Here is an 18,169-nt window from a genome sequence, read left to right as displayed (position 1 = left end):
ATAGTACGATAGTTGGGTAAATTACGATAGTTAGGTATTGGTACGATAGTTAGGTAATGGTACGATAGTTGGGTAATGGTACGATAGTTAGGTAATGGTACGATAGATGGGTATTGGTACAATAGTTGGGTAATGGTACGATAGTTAAATTTCGCTGTATAAACTTTAACGTGGACCAAGTTTGATAATTTATACAAACTAATACGCATAACGGTAATATTACTAAGAAACTTTAGGTTGAAACAAATGAGACGTCATTTTGTTTTGTGTATACTTCAGCGAACTGTGATCTATATACCAAACGCCACACTTTACTCAAAGGGGAAAACACACTTTTTTTATGAAGTGAAAATAACTTCGAGCACTAATTGCCGTGCGAACACATTTTAACTTTCCAGTCACAACAGAACCAGGTGCAGGACCACCCTCGAAAGACACAGATATATTGTGCGTCTTCTTTGATCGAATTGATTCGGCGTGTTTGACCGAAAACGATGGGATGTCGATCTGTGACATCACAGTAACAACTATTTTAGTGTTCATTGATCTTTAGGTAGAATATGACAACAGAATGAAATAGGTAAGTTATGTGAGATCAGGTGAGTTATGTAATATTAAGGATGAAAAACAACAAACTGCCATAAACTGTCTTAAATCACCCTAAGCCCTGACAAACTGCGAACAATATTTATTTTCTTAATAAAGATAAATTGAACAAACTTCACAAAAAAAACAAGATTTTTAAAATGTTTGTTTTATTTCTTTGTGTTTTTAATAAATGAATACTTCGCAATACCACAGCATCAATAAGGATCTAAACACTTTAATATAAAATTCAACTTTACAAAAATAAATTTTCTTGAATGTTTCGGAAACAAAATTCTATTTACAAAAAGCTATCACAGCAAGGTTTGCTCTGGGGTAATTCCCTTCAGGTAAAACACCCAAGTTGTGGGGTTACGAGCCGTACGAACACATGAAAGAGTTAACTTTCCAGTCACAACAGAACCAGGTGCAGGACCACCCTCGAAAGACACAGATATATTGTGCGTCTTCTTTGATCGAATTGATTCGGCGGGTTTGACCGAAAATAGCGGGTTGTCAATCTGTGACATCATAGTAACGATTATTTTAGTGTTCATTGATGTATTTTGTAACATTAGATAGAATAAAACAACATAATTGAAATTATACAAATATAAACATAAGTTATGTGAGATCATGGATAAAACTTTGCTTTTCAATATTTTTCTGATTAATTACCTTCAGAAAGACAATTGAGTTATTATTAATAAATAAATAAATTAATCAATCACAAAACTTAACTTTAACCTAAAATAAAACCAACCTGGAAAGTGAAATGAGTTGTTGTTGGAAAGACATTGCGGAAAGGAATCGAAACATTTGATTTGTTTCTCACCACGAAAGGTCCAAGAGGTTTGGGTGGCCCACACTTGCCCTCTAGTGGGAAGATATATTCGCCCCCTATCTGTGATGTCACATATAAACGAGCCCGGGATTCCCCAATCTCCATGGGTTCGTACGTGACATCAAGTGTGACTTCGGTTCCGCTTCCGGAGGATGCAGGAGCAGCAGTGATGCTCTTCTCACAACTCCACTCAGGACTGTCAATCTAGAATGGAAAAAAGGATTTTTATTATTTTTTCTATAATTTAATTTTTGTAAAATTCCATTCCCTTACAAATAATTTTAAGTTTTCTGTTTTTTGCACACAATTTTTTTTTTTTATAAAAACTTTATATTTAAAAAAAAAAAAAAAGTTTAACAAAAACGTAAAAACAATTCCTTTTACAAAACAGGAAATCTACCCACCTTGCAAATGTAATCAGATTTCTGCTTTGCGTAATTTTGAAATTTGATATTCACTGAATAACTTCCGCCCAGAGCAGTTTTAAAATATGATGTTTTCTCAGGAGCTGCTGGTGTGGCTCGTAACACAAGGTCGTATGTATACGAACCAAGCTCACTGTTCGTGAGAACTAACTTGCCCGTTCCTTCACCAACTTTCAATGGTTGATATTCAAACATACATGTTCCCTGTGATGTTATAATTAACATTGTTTTAAAGATGGTTTTGTAATAAAGATTAGTGTAAATATTATGTTTTTTAGAAAATCTGAATTTCTTTATTTTGATAAAATTATTACCAACTTGGTTTTAGGGCAGACTAAAAGGTTTTTGGCAAATAACCAACATTTTTTTAATATTGCTGGGTATTTCTAAATTTCTGTTTATTTGAAAATAAATCTAAGCCATTAACAATTAAATGCCTTTGGTGCAAGCGCAGTAAAATGCGTCATGAGTTGAAAAAAGTCATTATAACTGTTTCTTTCCAAACGTCTCCGCATTTTATAAACTATACTTCCAATACATTACCTCCGAATTAGCAGGTACAGCAAACTGAGGTGGTAGATTGATATCTGGTGCTTTGCATTCACTTTGAAAAGTTACTGCATAAGCAAGTGGGTTCTCTACCCTGAGTGTGTGGACCGCACTTCTTCGAACGGGTGTTTCAAGCTCTATTGTTGACATCACACCAGCTGATGTCGCTCGCAGTGTGACGTAATAAAAGATGTATTCACCACTCCTCTCATTCCTGAAGATTACCTGTGGGGGGGGGGGGTGTGGGTATGGAGTATATAGTTGATAAAGTTGGACTAAATATTTTCATGAGGCAGGCAACTTCAGAAATTTTAACACAAATACTGCAATTCGTAATGTTTTATAGAATATGTGTCTGTTTAGAAGCATTTAAAGGATTTTGTGAGTAAACATTTTTTAAATAAAATCTTTTTTATCATATTAAGTGAAATAATCTATAAAACGTAATCTTAACTTTTTAATTGAATAAAAAATATGGTAATAGCAAATACCTTGGCACCAAAATTTCCCTCTTTATGAGCATAAAAGTGAAGTTTGTAATCTCGTTTAACAGATCCAGGAACATCTATGTAATCCAAACCTTTCAAGGTTGTTCCTGCATCAAGTTTGTCCGGTTTGATCATTTCTACTGTTGCCTTGAACCTGGGGTCAAATGTTAAACTTAGTTCATTTAAAAAATATATACGAACAAGATAAAAGTAAAATTTGCACAGAGGAAAAATGTAAAGTATGTAAAAACCTCCCAGCCATACATGGGTTAATTAAAGTGATGAACTGGCCTAGTGGTAAAAGTCTTGTTTAGGTGCAATAAACACACTTTTTAATTGACATTTTTTCCCAAACTTTTTATCTATGACGTGTTTTAACAAATGTTGTTTTGCTGTTAATTCCCTTGTCTTTGTTCTTTAAATAACATGATTTTCGCTATCGAAGAGATAAATAAAAACGATATTAGGTTAGTGAAACTACAACCAAGGAAAACGGGCCTAGCAAAATTAGAGTAAACCAACCCTGCCAATGTAAACCTACCAATAACATGCGTAAACTCTACTAAGTAATCAACAAGCAACAAACCTTTGTGGTTTTCGAAGCCAGTTGGCAACAGATAGCAGCTCAACGTAAGCAGTTTTACACGGCACATCTCGGTTGATGCTCGACACAGGTTTTGGAGGATCAGCTTGTCCTTGCAGGTTGTACAATAGACCCAAACCATCAGGTAGTGGAAAGAACACTGAACCCTGGAAATAATTAGGTCGTTTTTAAGGTTACATTAACAGATAATGAAGCACTTAAAAAATATTTTTTGTTTATAAAATTTTATAGAAACATAGTTAAACATTTGTTGGAAATTTTCATTTCTATTGTATCTATGGTAGGTTTTTGTTACTGTTCTATTTGTGGTAGTTTGAATTTAGCCGCATGCCTACTGTACATTAAAGCAAAATTTAAAATCATGTAGTAAAAATTAAACAGAAGACACTATGGATAAAAACAGTGTGGGGAAGAGTGTCAATAAAAAGCGTGGCTGTTGCACACAACAAATTTTGATTTTATTAAAAACTAGAGTTTCTTTTGCCAGTACGCGTGACTTAATCACGACTTTGGCTACATATCTAATCTGTATGTTTCAATATATAAACTCTCACAAATCCTACCTGATGTTTCTTGCCATCCATTGTCATAACAGTTGGTCTGAATATCATCTCATATTGTTTACTTTGTTGAGGTTCAACGACCAGTATATCGGCCCCACTCCAATATTCACCATCAATAACTGGGTGTAACGTCCACCGTTGGTTGGTTCGATTTGAGATGATCACATTACGAACATCACGGCCACGCACATGACAACTGAACCCAACCACCTGGAATCACGTGAATAATCATCATATGTGAAAATTTTGTGAAAAAGTAATCATCATATGTGAAAATTTGGGGAAAGGTAACCATCAAATGTAAAAAATTACATGCGAGTTACATTGAAGATAAAATTTTCATGTGAGTCATAGTGAAAATTTTTAACAGCTTATTTCCAATAAACTTTACATTCTGTAATGGTAAAACGCCCTTACGTGAACTTAACTTTTTGTTAATTTTTAACCTTATTTAAAAATTTTAAACACCAAAGAATATAAAATATATATTAATGTATCTGTATAAACCTGGCCGAAATGATTAAAAAATAAAGGAAAAAAAGTTTCAACAACAACAACATCACCAAACCTCTTTTAAAGCAGGAGTTGCAACACACATTCCCGTCAACGTTAACTTGAGTGGTTTCGCTCCCTCGATGTGGCATTTAAGGTCGTCGTAACGAATATCTTGACAAAGTTTTGTTGGATGGAAAGCAACGGAGAAGGCAATCTCCATCCCGGTGCTTATGTAACCCTGAAAAGATGGGGGTTAAATCTGGTGGAACGTTTTTTATTTACTAAATGGGCAAATGAATGACTTTTTTATATGATAATAAAGATTGCCAAAGTTAACAAAAGCGAAAAAAGGAACGTAAATGTAAAACGCCAGTCGCCTTGGATAAACGAGTTCATGTGAAGACATAGAAACTAAAATTAGGGTTAATATTTTGACGAAATATTTTTAAAGATGGAATGCGTTTTATCTGAGTTTCATTCAAAACAGATATGCAAACATCACAGAAGATGTTTTGAAAACAAAAAAATAAGATTGTATTAAAGCAAAACACCTGTGTTGGAGTGATGGAAAAGTCTGGATGAAACTTATCTGCCTCCCATCTAAACCTGTTGTGGAAATGATCATTAGAAAACTTTATAGATTCAGTGCAAAAATAAGGCTAGTGCAAAATTACGTAAAAAATAGTACACAGAATTAAAAATAAAAAAAATGTAATTTGCAGTAAAAAATATATATATTGAACATAAACTTATCCAAAAATATTAAAAATGTGCTGAGTCATACCCTGCTCCAATGTCGCCAACGTTGTGCATTATGAATCGGCGTTCGCTACGACTGCGTTGCATCACAGCTCCGAACGGGATCGAATCTTGATCTAATGTTATTTCTATGCCTTGACAACTTCCACTGATGATGAACAAAGGTTGAGACATTCCGGCACATTCCATCATAATCTGTTTAATTGTACTGTTATGTGAATCAATGAATGTCACTTGTTTTATGTTTATCTTGTTTAGTGCAGAAAAACTGTAACATAGCATGGGCCTTAAGTTTTCCTGTAACTTGGAGTAAAATCTCGTCTGACATTGATAAAATACAGTTACCATATTTAACACCAATGTCCTAACTTGTACATCTTATATAAATAAGTTACCAAGTATGTAAAAATTTTTTTAGTTTTTTTTTAGTAAGTTTAGACTTCTGAGCATGTAGCATTACTACACACATTGCAGCCATACCAATGTCTGTATATATGCAACCTTGCAGTATTTCCTGTGCGATAACATTTTTATCAAAACTAACTTAATAAAATACCAAAAGCAATAAGGTGTTCAAGGCAGTTGACTAAAAACAAAATGTAAATATTGTGAAATATTCGCAAAGAAAAAATAAAAGAAAGTTGAATAATTAATTAAATTACACAACTTACTTCTTCAGTAAACGAAGCAATTCTTGTTTTCGGGGTAAAATAAACCTCAATATCCCGGGAACCCCCTTTACCCTGCAATGTGATGGGGTCAAGGGGAACCACCCTTAACACAGTGGGGTCTTGAAGGGGTTGGCTGACTGGGGTGACCGACAAATTAAGGGTAATGGGTGTGGGGCTGCGATTAACGATAGGAATGATATGTTTAACAGCTTGACCAACTCTTAACGCTCCAAACTTCACCAACTTATGCTTCTGGTTTGCAACTTCAACCTTAGAGGTTACATGGGTATTAGTTCCATAGTTTTATTATGGTAATACTAATTTTCATTACTCTTTATTTTTATCGATATTGACCAGCATCTCACTCAAAATTTTGGGTGTATTTCTGTTCCATTTTGTATATTTGAGGTCTTGGGCCTTGTTTTTGGACAAGAGATTTGTGCTACATTTTACAAAGAGCTTGACTTTTGGATAGTAGAATGTATTTATTTGGCAAACAACAGTAAAAAATGAAAGATATATAGGTAATTCTAGAGTAACCATATTACACTTTGAATTCTACTAAGTACTATAAAGTTACAAAAAGTTTACCCTCATTTCTGTTCCTTTTCCTTTGATGACAACATCATGTTTGGACAACCCATTGACTTGGAATGTCACAGTTTCATTATAAGTTACAACCTCTCTTGGATAGAAGGTAAAGACTGCTGATGTTTCTTCACCTGGTGCAACCACTGTTGCTGAGAATGCAACATCCAGATGGCTTGTACTTTGGTACAAACATTCCACACTGTGGGGTTTGAGTTGAAAAATCAACGTAAAGCCTTTTTAATGAACTAATTGTATGTTTACAGTTTAGTTTAGGCTATTAAATTATGTGAACATGCTATGTTTTTTTCCAAAGTTTGTATTGAAAACAGGGGGTTTAGTTTTGTCGAATACAAAGAACTTCTGAACACAGAATGTCTCAGTTACATTTTTGTCTATCTGAGCTACAAAGGCACATGCCAGGGGACCTTGGATTTAGGTCAAATATGGCACATTATCTCGTTTTTTTTTTTTGTATAAACAGAACAACCTTAAAACTTTGCCTTACCTTATTTCTCTTGTATCTTTATTAATTATTGTCAATGTTTCACTTTTAATTGGCATTCCAGCTCTGTAGATAAAGCATGCACCAAAGTCATGGGAATCAAAAGAAAAGTCAAGTCCAGGATTTACTCCATTACCGATCACATGACATAAGTAGTTGGGACCATCAGTGACCTGTTGAACAATAAAACATTGTGAAATACGAAACGCAGGAATTTAGGTTTTGAACACTGAATAATTTATTAAAGTGTTAAAATTACTGTAATGGCAGATTTGTAAAGAAGTGAAAGTAACTTGTATAATTGATGAGTAGTATGATTCACAAATAATGACATGGTATGTAACACGAATCCAACATCATGGACATAAATGTTCGTAGACAAAACACTTAACCGGATCAGATTCTTTACATATTAGAATGAATACAAACTAAATACAAACCTTAGCTGTCATTTCCACAGGAGCAATTGAACCCAAAGCTGTTGGTTGAAAAGTTAACAAACATTTCTTCTCTTGAGCCCGCTGGGACCATTCCTGTATCAGGGGAAACCCCAATCACGTGTTTCTTTTTCGATTTTTCTGGCGAGAAAGATTTTCCGTTTTGTTTCAAACCGAACGAGAAGTTAAAATTATGTTTGCCGTTGTTTACTAAATGCAGCTGTCGCACAGCCTTCTCATGAAGTTCAACCTGAAGAAAAAATTAACATAAATATTTCTACGAAACACGTAGAATAATTTAATAATGCACATATTTGCTCAGGTTTAAAAAATAGGATCGCATAAAATAAATTGTGTTGGGTGTAGAGCAGCAGGCCCTGGTAGTTATAACGGACAGCCTAAGCTTTGCTACTAGTTTTCAGCAACCATTTTATGCTTATATTTTATTTTTAAGCATGCTACAGTATCATTTTTTTATTATTTTTTTTCGCCCATTTTTCTGACCTTTTTCGCTTATTTTTTACAAAAACTACAAAATAGAATTCTTTTTCGAAGGTCCGATACTCACATTTCCAAGATCGATTGCATTAAGACCTGCAGGTGAGAGTTCGATCTTAGCACCTTGTGAATTTTCGCACAAGAGACTCGCTGACATCGTGTGGCCACTTGCTTTGACGTTGAGCATGAGGTTGTTGGTTTTACGAACCACACAAATTGTAGCATTGAAATTTGCGTCACCCGCTGACTTTGCAGTGAACGTCACATCGAGTGGGATTCTAAATGAAAAAAACCAAAGTGATTGTTCACAAACAATATTTTAAAATTTGTTTCCCGATTGTGAATTTACAAAATAAAATAAATACTTTTTTTGGTTAAGGTTTGGAATTATGAAACTAATATATTTAAAAGAGGTTTTAAACTAGTCCAAACAGCACTTTCTAATGCAACCCAAATCTAGGTGCACTCTTGCAAAAAGTTTTGTAAAACAGAGAAAAAATTTGTCTCTAAAGCTGTGTTCATAAAATTGAGAGGCACTGGTTTAAAATTATTTAATTTCAACTATTTTGACCGATACAGTATCTGAACTTGGTATCTTACTTTGAGTTTGGTCCAATAAAACCTTGAGTTGGGTTAATGATCAGATTTGACGTGTATGCTTCAGAATGACACGATTCTTCTATGACATAATAATTAAATCCAATTGATTCATTGTTGACAAGCAACACTGGTTGGGAAGCAGTTCGACCTAAAAAAATTGGATAAAATTTTATAATAAAGCCGTTGAAAACATTTTTTAAACTGTATCGGTTTAAGGGTTGAATACAGTATTTTTTTATTCTTTATGGGTGAGGTCCTTGTCAAGGACCTGGTATTTGGGCCACATTTGGCCCAGAAAGCGTATTTAAGTCCTTCCTGTGATCGGTACACTGCATTGCGGCCAGACGCGCATTGTTAGCACCATTTTTTTCCTCGGGGGCTTACAAGTTACCACACTTTTAAACTTTGTGTATGACTTTTATGGCCTACAATTTGGACAACCCATTAGTGACCGCTAAATTGGAGCAATGTCTGTTAAAGTGTCTTGACCAAGGACACATACGCGGCTTAGTATCGTCGTCGAGCATCGAACCGGAGACACTTTGGTTTCGATGCAGTCGCCTAAACCACTGAGCCAGCAACCGCTAGCTTTACACGTGTCTTAGCACCAATTAAAATGAGTAAATAATGAATGGTTTAATCGAATACACTCCAAACATACCGACAAGCAGATCGTTAAAGTTGATGTGAGATGCAGATAGAGATACTTTCGGCTCATGTGTGTGTCCTACAAGGAGGAATGGGATGGAGATGTTTTGCTCCAGGATCACAAACTTCCAGAAAGATTCCTTTGTATCCAGTGAATTTGGGAGGAACTCAAAACACATCTAAAATAAAACAAACAAAAAAATCAGAAATATTATTTTAAATGATAAATGGATTAATACAAAATGAAAGGTTTTAATATTTTTGATCAATAAAAATCATTTGATATATAAGGAAATTTCGTTAAAATCTTTCCCAAAGCAAAAATAACATAACACTGTTTTCCAACAACCAAGTATACTTGTTTTAATAGCTTCAAAATATTTATACACAGACTACAATAAAGCTTTGTATGTTATAAACTGCTTCAGAGTTCTACACAAAACATTAACCAAAAAAAACATATACCAGACAAAATAGAAATCACACAACTAGTAAAATAGAAATCATATACCTCCAATTTCTTCCCACTTATCAATTGTCCTTCTAGTAATTTACACGAGAAGTTCGGAGCGACACGAGCATCTGTGACATCATCACAAATCCATCGGAACGAATAAGTTGATGAGGTTGGATTCATTATCCAGAATTTACTAGGGAGAAAATCAAAATCCCATATTTGTTTTAAATAATCTTGCTTAGATATATATATATATAATAAAAACAGGGTTAGGAAAGATAGGATATTGTGTAATAATGGTATCTTACCCAAAAGTAGAAACTTAAAACCTATTAACATTATGTTAAAACTAGTCTGGTTCCATAGTTCAGTGGTTAGGCTCTAGCATTGAAGTCAAAGGATTTCAGATTTGATGCTGAACAATGATACTGATAGGTCTATGTGTCCTTGGACAAGACACTTAATAGACATTGCTTTAACCCAGTGGTTGTAGCACCCTGGGTATCGGGTCATCTTTTGGCCTAAATCTCAGGTCTCATACCTTGCCCGCTGCAGGTACTCACCCATAAAATAAAAGTGTTAAAATGACTACACACTTCATACCATGTATTTTTCACATTTACTCCAATAGAGTTGAACTCAATAACCCTTGTGTTTGGATCCAGTGTTGTGCCCGGCTGTGCACCAGCGGGCCCCGACAGCTCGGGGTTCCGTCGCGAGCTTGACAGGTAGTCGGACTCCGGGAGGTCGAAGTGACAATATGGCATCAAACTTCTTCCGCGGAGTTTGATTGAAGGCTCTTGGATGCTGGCGGGAAGGTTGGGGATCCTGTGGAGGTTGAGGGGATCAGTTAATACTAGTGTGGTTGTTATGTTGTTTAAATACCAATAAGTTGGGTCAGATTTGGCACATTACCCAGATTGAGTTGTAGATATATTTATAAATAGCAATCCATTTTTCAATGATACTCAATTTTTTAATTTAACTATTCTTTTTATTCAAAGTTTAAATAAATGTGTAATGTAAACAGGGAAAAAAAATATCTTTTGTTTATATATTTACATTATAAACCTGCTGCTGTGTTATACATATATAATCGAAATCATATTAATTTCACTCACGTGCACAACAATCTTGCTTGATACTCAGTGACCTCGTGCGGTGAGAATCTGGCTAAAAATACTTGTTTCGAACCAGCTGCAATTTTACCACAAGATGGAGATATAGAGAATGGCATTGCGTCGTCATCGGTAACAAGAGAGCGAAGCGAAGAATCCCCACCAGCGCTCCTAGTGGATAAAATAAATCAGTTTAGACTCTATGTTGGTAAGATCATACAGCATGGAACACTATAAGACCTGAGAATTAACCAGAGTTGGCACATTACCCCAACACCCAGGGTGCTACAGTTCATTAGCGAGCACTGGGCTAAAGAAAGCTGTTAAGGGTATTGCCCAAGGACACATAAGCCTATCAGTGTGGAGCATTGAACCTGGTATGCTTTGGTTAGAATAACTTATTTATTTTTTCCCCGTTTTAAACTTTTTTATAAATAGCAAACCTTGATGATTGGTTTGCAGTTGAAGGCCTTCCATCCAAATCAGTTGAGCAAGATGTGGTGCCAGGTATAGACAGTGCTTCCATAACTAACTGCCAATCGTATTGCAATGCTACTTGACCAGTGTTGCACATTGTAAATCTGAAACAAAAAACAATCCAATTTTAAAACTGCACAAGTTCTATTAATATGATGAGAAAGGTTGTTACAAAAACCACTCCAGTTAGATTTATAATAAAACAGCATTTTTGTGCATAAATGTGCTTTTCTAGAGACACTAATTTTAATAAGGAAAAAGTAAAAAAATCTAAACATCACTTGTGTAATAACTCCTTGAGTTGCTCCAACACGCGAAATTAATGATTCATGATAAAAGTGTTACAATGTGCGATACTTAATCATTAAACGTTAAAATTTTGCATTCAAAAGCCATAATAAGATTAATGACTACTCACTCAAACAGTCTTGCTTGGAACATTAGTGTGTCTTTAAACGTAATAGAGGTTGTATCGCAATCTAACTTGGCATGGTCACTTTTTGCCCATGCAAACAATTCAAGACACCTCGAGCTCTCTTCCGCCACCAGGTGGTCAGGCTCTTTTTCAGTTTCAATTATCTGTAAAAGAAACTTTGTAATAAATACCTGTTTAGTGATGATGTAGTTTTTCAAAGAACTTTTAAAATATGTCTTGTATGAAAATCACACATTTGACATTTGAGTATCTCATTATTCAATAGTGAAAGAGTGAAATAGCACACCAACCATATCATACTAAGAGAAGTTAAATACTATTCGTAAGGTTTAAGAGTCAAGCCCGTTTTCTAATTTTTTTACTTCCGTTTATCCATATCCATAAGCATGTTATATTGCATGTCGTTTTACCATAACTTCCCAATTTTTTGTTTTTTTCTTTGATTTTTGTTATCGTGAACGCAAAGACAAATAAAGCCATTCAACATCCACCATTTTAAAACGTTAAACCTAAATATATGTTAATTTAATTGATCACACCCACCTTTTTCTTAGCAGGTCTGCTCCCAGCTTTCTTTGGATCAAGAGAAGCCACATCAACCCACTTGACTGTTCTCATTCTATCATCCCAATCTGTTACCTGGAAAATATCCAAATGTTAAATTTTGTTAACAAAATATATGTTAAGTTAAACCCATACAAAATGTTATTTCTTAAGTCAAACTAAAAACTACATACCAGTTTATACTGTAAAATAAATACCTCTTTGAGAAAAAAAAAATATTATAAAAAACATAAATTTTACAATACTAAGGGTATATCTGCCATATGGCAACACACCATACAGATATTATGATGGATAAAACATTGGTATAAAATAAAACTTATATTTTTTACCAGAAACAACAATTACTTTTATATTACATTACGCCTAGTAGCAACAACAGAAGTCTTACTCTCTTTAATAAAAGTATAAAAATGTATTAATGAAACAGAAAACTGTATGAAGCGCTTACAAAACATTTTTTTAAGCACATAAATATATTTATTTAACATTATCACATAAATTATTGAAGCAAATAGTTAAATTTTTCCTCACCATTTCGATTGGTCCAGGGAAATTAATTTTGACCAATGAGCATTTGATGATTGTTTTCTTTAACTCCACTGGTTGATCAGCTTTAAAAGTTACGGTGATATCTTTTGAACAACCTGCATGATAAAATGTGTGTTTTATACTTTGAAAAGAATTACATAAAGTAAACGCCATCGCATTTTATTATCACGAGTCAGACATTTTTGTCTTAGATCGCAATTTGATTGAGACTTATTACTCAAATATTTATGATTAAAAATTGCATTTATATCTTGGAATAGAGTAGTGAAGATCAAATAAATTAAACAACAAAGAGAAGAGAATTAACAGAAAAACGCCCGTTGTTAAAAGCACGCTGGAGTAAAAACTACTAAAATGATATAAATAGAAGCGTGGCTGCTAAACTCACAGGTTTAATCTTATAGACAGAAAAATCAATTAAAACACGGAAAGAAGAAACAACTAAAACAAACCTGGATGAATATGACCAACAGTTGGAACAAATTTCACATTATCATGTTCAGACCACTGGAACCTAACTGCATCAGTTTGTGAGTGGTTTGTCAGCATGAACGAACGATCTTTCGCAACCCCCACGTCGCAATCACCAAACATTAGGGACTCTCCCCTGCCCCCTGAACCCCCAGAACTTGGTTCAGCAGTCATTTGTTTCGGTAAACCATCAGTGTCAATGATTCCATCGTCACCAGCGAGGGACGCCATGTCACCATCACTATGGAGATTGTCGAATGTGACATCATCCTGTGTGATTATTAGGAATAAATGCCTGAATGTAACTTATTTTATCCACGTGTGGCGTGGAAACGACAGTTGTTATCGAATAAGTGTTTTGTTTTATACAACTCGTGCCTGGTTAAGAGTTACCATGCATGTAGCTTTGTTTTTTTGTTATTGAATAAGAACTCATAAGAAATATAGTAAAAAGGGAATACACCATTACATTATTTAATATCAAGATATTAATACAACTTTGGTAAGAGAAAATGTATCTTTAGCTGCTTAAATCAGCTCTTATATTTAAGTATTCATCCAGGCCCTTAACTTTCAGAATAACATATTAACAGCCCCCTATTGACAAATCAATCTGTTTTGATATATTTTAATCAGTTAAACACAAAACTGGGTTACTGCGCCAAATCTGGCTAAAACCCCAACCCCCCCCGACAGGATATGCCACGAGACTTCACCAATAAATAAAAACGCCAACCAACCTTAAACCCTTCACCATATAGTTGTATCCTGTGCTCCTCAAACAAATTATCGACAATTGAAATCTTTATTTGTCCATTGTACACCCGATACATCATTGGTGTGAAGGTAACATTGAAGCGAGCTTCCTCACCAGGAGTTAACACAACACTTGCAGTGTACGGCCATTTCCCTGTAGAAGGTATGGAACTTTATTAACATATATGTGGAAGGTTATGGAAGCTCATTAAAATATAAAGAAAGCTTATGACAGCTTATTCACACTCATTAATAACATTCTCTGACTCAGTTTTGCCAAATGACAGACGGAACGTCAGAAATGCACCACATTGTTTTATACCAGATGAGCTAGCTATAAAATGATTATTAACATATGAAGATTAGGAAAGTTTTACTTCACAAATGCTTAAAATTGAAAAAGTGAATATAACATATTTCTTTTGTGTGATGGAGCAACACATTAGTAGCAGCATCAGGCCTTGTACCCACAACCTCTGGGCTGGAGGCAGGTAGGCCTAGTGCACATATTTGAAATGTCTTTTAGCAAGACATTTCACGGACATTGCTCCAACCAAGGTCACTTATATGTCTCAGCACCCTGTGCTGAGGTACTGAGCCAACTCTTGTCTAGATCTCCCATGCCATGCCACACTTTAGGACCGCACCCATATTTTACAGAATAAAAAAGGCTCATTATATCGAACACTATTCTTTGCTTCAGCATGAAACTAAACGCTAAACAAATCACACACTTACTTGTATCCCTTGTATTATGCATTGGAAACACAGCCCTTGTTTCACCAACAGAGGTAAGTTTGTAAGCAAAGTCAGGAACGTAAGCTGAGAATTCTTTCCCATCATTTGCATCATCATCATCAGGAATAACCTGCTGTTCAAGTGTAATGTTGACCTGGGAATGTAAAAATAAATTCAATGAATGTCACTTGTTCATAGTGGTTATATAAGACAAGTGTATTGATACACGTCAAGATATTTAACTTTGGACAGCCCATTATTAGAGAAGCTTAACTAGCGTGTGAACAGAACAGATTGGTTTACTGAATACAATAGAAATCAGGAAGATGTCAATTAATTTTAGATTTAAACAAATTTACAGAAATTGTGTGGTTACGATGTCTGGTAAACTTACGTCATAACGAACTCATGTAAAATTAGAATACTTGAAATAAGTTGCAATATAAACCAACACATACTGGTTGTCTTTACACAAACAGCACTTTTACACAAATCTGATAGCCTTATCGTCCTTTTCCAGGATATTTAGTGGACATCGGTCCAACCCAGTCGTCAATAAATCGGTTGTAGCATCCTGGGTGTTGGGGTAATAAGCCAACTGGCCTAAATCTTAGCTCCAACAGACTGTTACCCTGTAGGACCACCTCGACCATGTAGAATCAAATAAATCACCTTGCTTGGAAAAGTTCCTTCATTTTTCAACACCAGAGGCAGACTTTCAGTTCTTTGCAACAGCAAGCGTTGAAACACAAGAAGTGGTTCACCGCTCTTGTTGCGAACTTTAGGGCTCATCACGGTCACTCTTGGAAGGTTTCCCTCCCCAGTTATCTCGAAGGATAAATTTCGACCCTTGGCAACACTGCTTGGTAACCCATCCACGTTTGCCTGGCAATATACATAGTATTATTGATATTATCATTATGGAAAATTACGGAAAAGTTTATATTCAAAAAAAGTCTGGAGTCCTGGCCAAGTGGTTAGATGCTTTCATTCCGGAGGATGGCATATTTATTGCTTGATATAAAACTGATGGTATGTATCTTTTGGCAATACACCTAACGTACATTACTCCAACTCAGTGGTGGTTGTCAGAATAATGTGAACATTTTTTCCAATTCCAAACACTTGACATTAACTCTTGAACACAAGCACCAAACAAAACATATAAAGAAATCACTTTTTTTTTTAATTTCAATGAAAAGTATTAATTTTGTTTTTAAATTTTTTGGACTTACTTCAAAGTTACAAGAGTATGAGTTCATGGCAGGCGGGCAGAATGATACGGTTGCGTACATGAAGTTGTGAGGTTGGATTTGTATCTTAGATGGTTCAACTTCAAATATATCATGAATACGAGCAGCTACTTTGTTCGATAACGCTTTCACTGTTATTGATACATCTACCGCAACCTAGAAATTATAAATGAAGTTTAGTTGTTATAACTTGGTGCCAAGAAAATTAAATTTACTTTAATTTCTAAAACATTTATTTAAATTAAATTCATATATAGTGGAAAATCACTTACAAATTAATCACAGTCAAAAATTTTGGCATATTTTTAATTGTGATCTTACAAGAGCTGACAATGTGTCCTTGGACAAAAAACTTAATAACAAAATCTGATCATGTTGCATGATAGTAGAAACATTCGCCTCTTTATGGTCACAAATAAAAATTATAACAAGATACCTTTCAAACTTATAATGAGCCTGGCAGCAAATATATACAACTAATATTAGGTTTGGTATATATAGTAAATGAGAAATCAGACTTGAATGAATCATTCTACCTTGTTAGTATTAGATATCTTGAACCTCGCATATGACTTTCTCCCAACCACCACGTTACAAAACACAAACTTTCCGTCTTCCTCTCCATATACTCCAGATCCTTCCAAGAACTGGAACATATTTAAACAATGTGTGAAATGTAACTTTTAGTACTTTATAAACTTGTTTTTTATGTATCTTTTCAGTCATACAGCAAAGAGATGGAATAAACTGAAAAACAGTGACCTTAAAAAGCTTTAAGGATAGAAATATTAGAAAAGTAAATGTGTGAATGTTAAATCCCAAATACATATATCTTACAGTAAAAGACAACGAATTTACAAAACAAATTACTATGTAATTTGATATGAAATTAAAGTTGACTTTTAAATTGGCGCAGTATTTACCTACTGCCTAAATAGTGATTTAGCATATCGAAATTTACAAGTAATGTGTAACAAATACTTTCATATAAAAGCACTCCAATAAATTTTTTTAAAACAATATTTTCTCACCTCCTGACTGTCAGAGAAAGCATGAAGATTCTTACAAATCCTGTGTTCTTCAAATATTGATGTAATATCACCAGTGTTGATGCTTGGAACACAACCTTCAGCAAGAAGACGATATGGAATACCCGATGCGTTGTCTACGGGATCTCTATCACTGATGTCGATCGACAGAAACTATAAGGATAGAAATATGTTTGGGGTAAGATACACAATATAATTTTCATTTACTTTTTAGAAAAGATAAACATAGAGATATGTTTAGAGTAAAATACATAACATATTCTTTTGATATAATAAAAAAAGAGAATGTTTAAACAACATAGGGAAAAAGATGGGAAATAACAGCAAAATATCTGTCACTATAACATCATAAGAATGAAATAGATAAATAAAACAGTATTGCTTTAGAGAACTACAAGAATAAACTCATAGTGGGTTGCAAAAGCCTAATATCAGATCACCAGATGTGCATATTAAAAAAACAAAAAATAATTCGTTAATGCCCGATATGATAAAACATATGCACAGATGATAGAATTAAAATTAAAGCCGCATAATATGTAAAGGATGTACATTAAAAGTTTAATCTATATGAAGTGAAAAGCATTCATAACACGCTGTTTGTATTTACCTCTTCAGATTTGCCTGTGTTTTCAGCCACATTATCCACAGTAATATTCTGCACACCACCAGGCAGTATGGTCCCAAATCCTGGGTACACAGTAAATGTACCAACCAATAAACGAGTTTGGTTTGATCCCATGTCTTGTCTGATTGAAGCTGCCCGTCCCCCTCGAGCTACAATAGAAATACAACTTTAGTTATAGCAAGGTTATATCAGAACGCTTTGGTTTTAAACAGTTGTTTTATTATTTTTCGGCACCGTGACATAGTGGTTAGTGTTCCTGCCTGTAACCCAGAGATAGTGGGTTCAAGGCTCGACTCTGCTACCATTGTCGGTGTATGTATCCTTGGCAAGACACTTAACGGCAATTGCTCCAACCCAGTGGTCACTAATGGGTTGTCCAAATTATCAGCCACACATAAAAAAATGAAAAAA

General features: G+C 34.6%; 1 protein-coding gene across 1 annotated transcript in view; it reads right to left on the bottom strand.

Moving 5' to 3' along the window:
• Positions 1–738: 738 nt before the first annotated feature.
• LOC100183316 (hydrocephalus-inducing protein homolog) overlaps positions 739–18,169 on the bottom strand; it is a 77,797-nt gene continuing 60,366 nt past the window's right edge. Inside the window, exons 91-122 of the mRNA XM_026838775.1 lie at positions 17,741–17,907; positions 17,113–17,283; positions 16,618–16,728; positions 16,064–16,237; positions 15,501–15,713; positions 14,829–14,982; positions 14,075–14,244; positions 13,316–13,604; positions 12,846–12,958; positions 12,291–12,386; positions 11,730–11,890; positions 11,278–11,415; positions 10,838–11,005; positions 10,320–10,544; positions 9,771–9,909; positions 9,273–9,438; positions 8,612–8,759; positions 8,082–8,289; positions 7,521–7,763; positions 7,080–7,249; positions 6,575–6,773; positions 5,984–6,253; positions 5,338–5,507; positions 5,105–5,159; positions 4,627–4,791; positions 4,059–4,268; positions 3,478–3,641; positions 2,895–3,045; positions 2,398–2,628; positions 1,834–2,058; positions 1,349–1,633; positions 739–1,106 (exon numbers count right to left, since the gene is read on the bottom strand). Coding sequence (XP_026694576.1) covers positions 900–1,106; positions 1,349–1,633; positions 1,834–2,058; positions 2,398–2,628; positions 2,895–3,045; positions 3,478–3,641; positions 4,059–4,268; positions 4,627–4,791; positions 5,105–5,159; positions 5,338–5,507; positions 5,984–6,253; positions 6,575–6,773; positions 7,080–7,249; positions 7,521–7,763; positions 8,082–8,289; positions 8,612–8,759; positions 9,273–9,438; positions 9,771–9,909; positions 10,320–10,544; positions 10,838–11,005; positions 11,278–11,415; positions 11,730–11,890; positions 12,291–12,386; positions 12,846–12,958; positions 13,316–13,604; positions 14,075–14,244; positions 14,829–14,982; positions 15,501–15,713; positions 16,064–16,237; positions 16,618–16,728; positions 17,113–17,283; positions 17,741–17,907 — 5,756 coding nt within the window. The 3' untranslated portion in view covers positions 739–899. The remainder of the gene's footprint in view (positions 1,107–1,348; positions 1,634–1,833; positions 2,059–2,397; positions 2,629–2,894; positions 3,046–3,477; positions 3,642–4,058; positions 4,269–4,626; positions 4,792–5,104; positions 5,160–5,337; positions 5,508–5,983; positions 6,254–6,574; positions 6,774–7,079; positions 7,250–7,520; positions 7,764–8,081; positions 8,290–8,611; positions 8,760–9,272; positions 9,439–9,770; positions 9,910–10,319; positions 10,545–10,837; positions 11,006–11,277; positions 11,416–11,729; positions 11,891–12,290; positions 12,387–12,845; positions 12,959–13,315; positions 13,605–14,074; positions 14,245–14,828; positions 14,983–15,500; positions 15,714–16,063; positions 16,238–16,617; positions 16,729–17,112; positions 17,284–17,740; positions 17,908–18,169) is intronic.

The sequence above is a fragment of the Ciona intestinalis genome, unplaced genomic scaffold (genome assembly GCF_000224145.3).
Source record: "Ciona intestinalis unplaced genomic scaffold, KH HT000114.2, whole genome shotgun sequence".
In the NCBI taxonomy this organism is placed as follows: domain Eukaryota; kingdom Metazoa; phylum Chordata; class Ascidiacea; order Phlebobranchia; family Cionidae; genus Ciona; species Ciona intestinalis.
The sequence above is the reverse complement of the archived record's forward strand: the minus strand, read 5'-3'. Positions and strand labels throughout refer to the sequence as shown.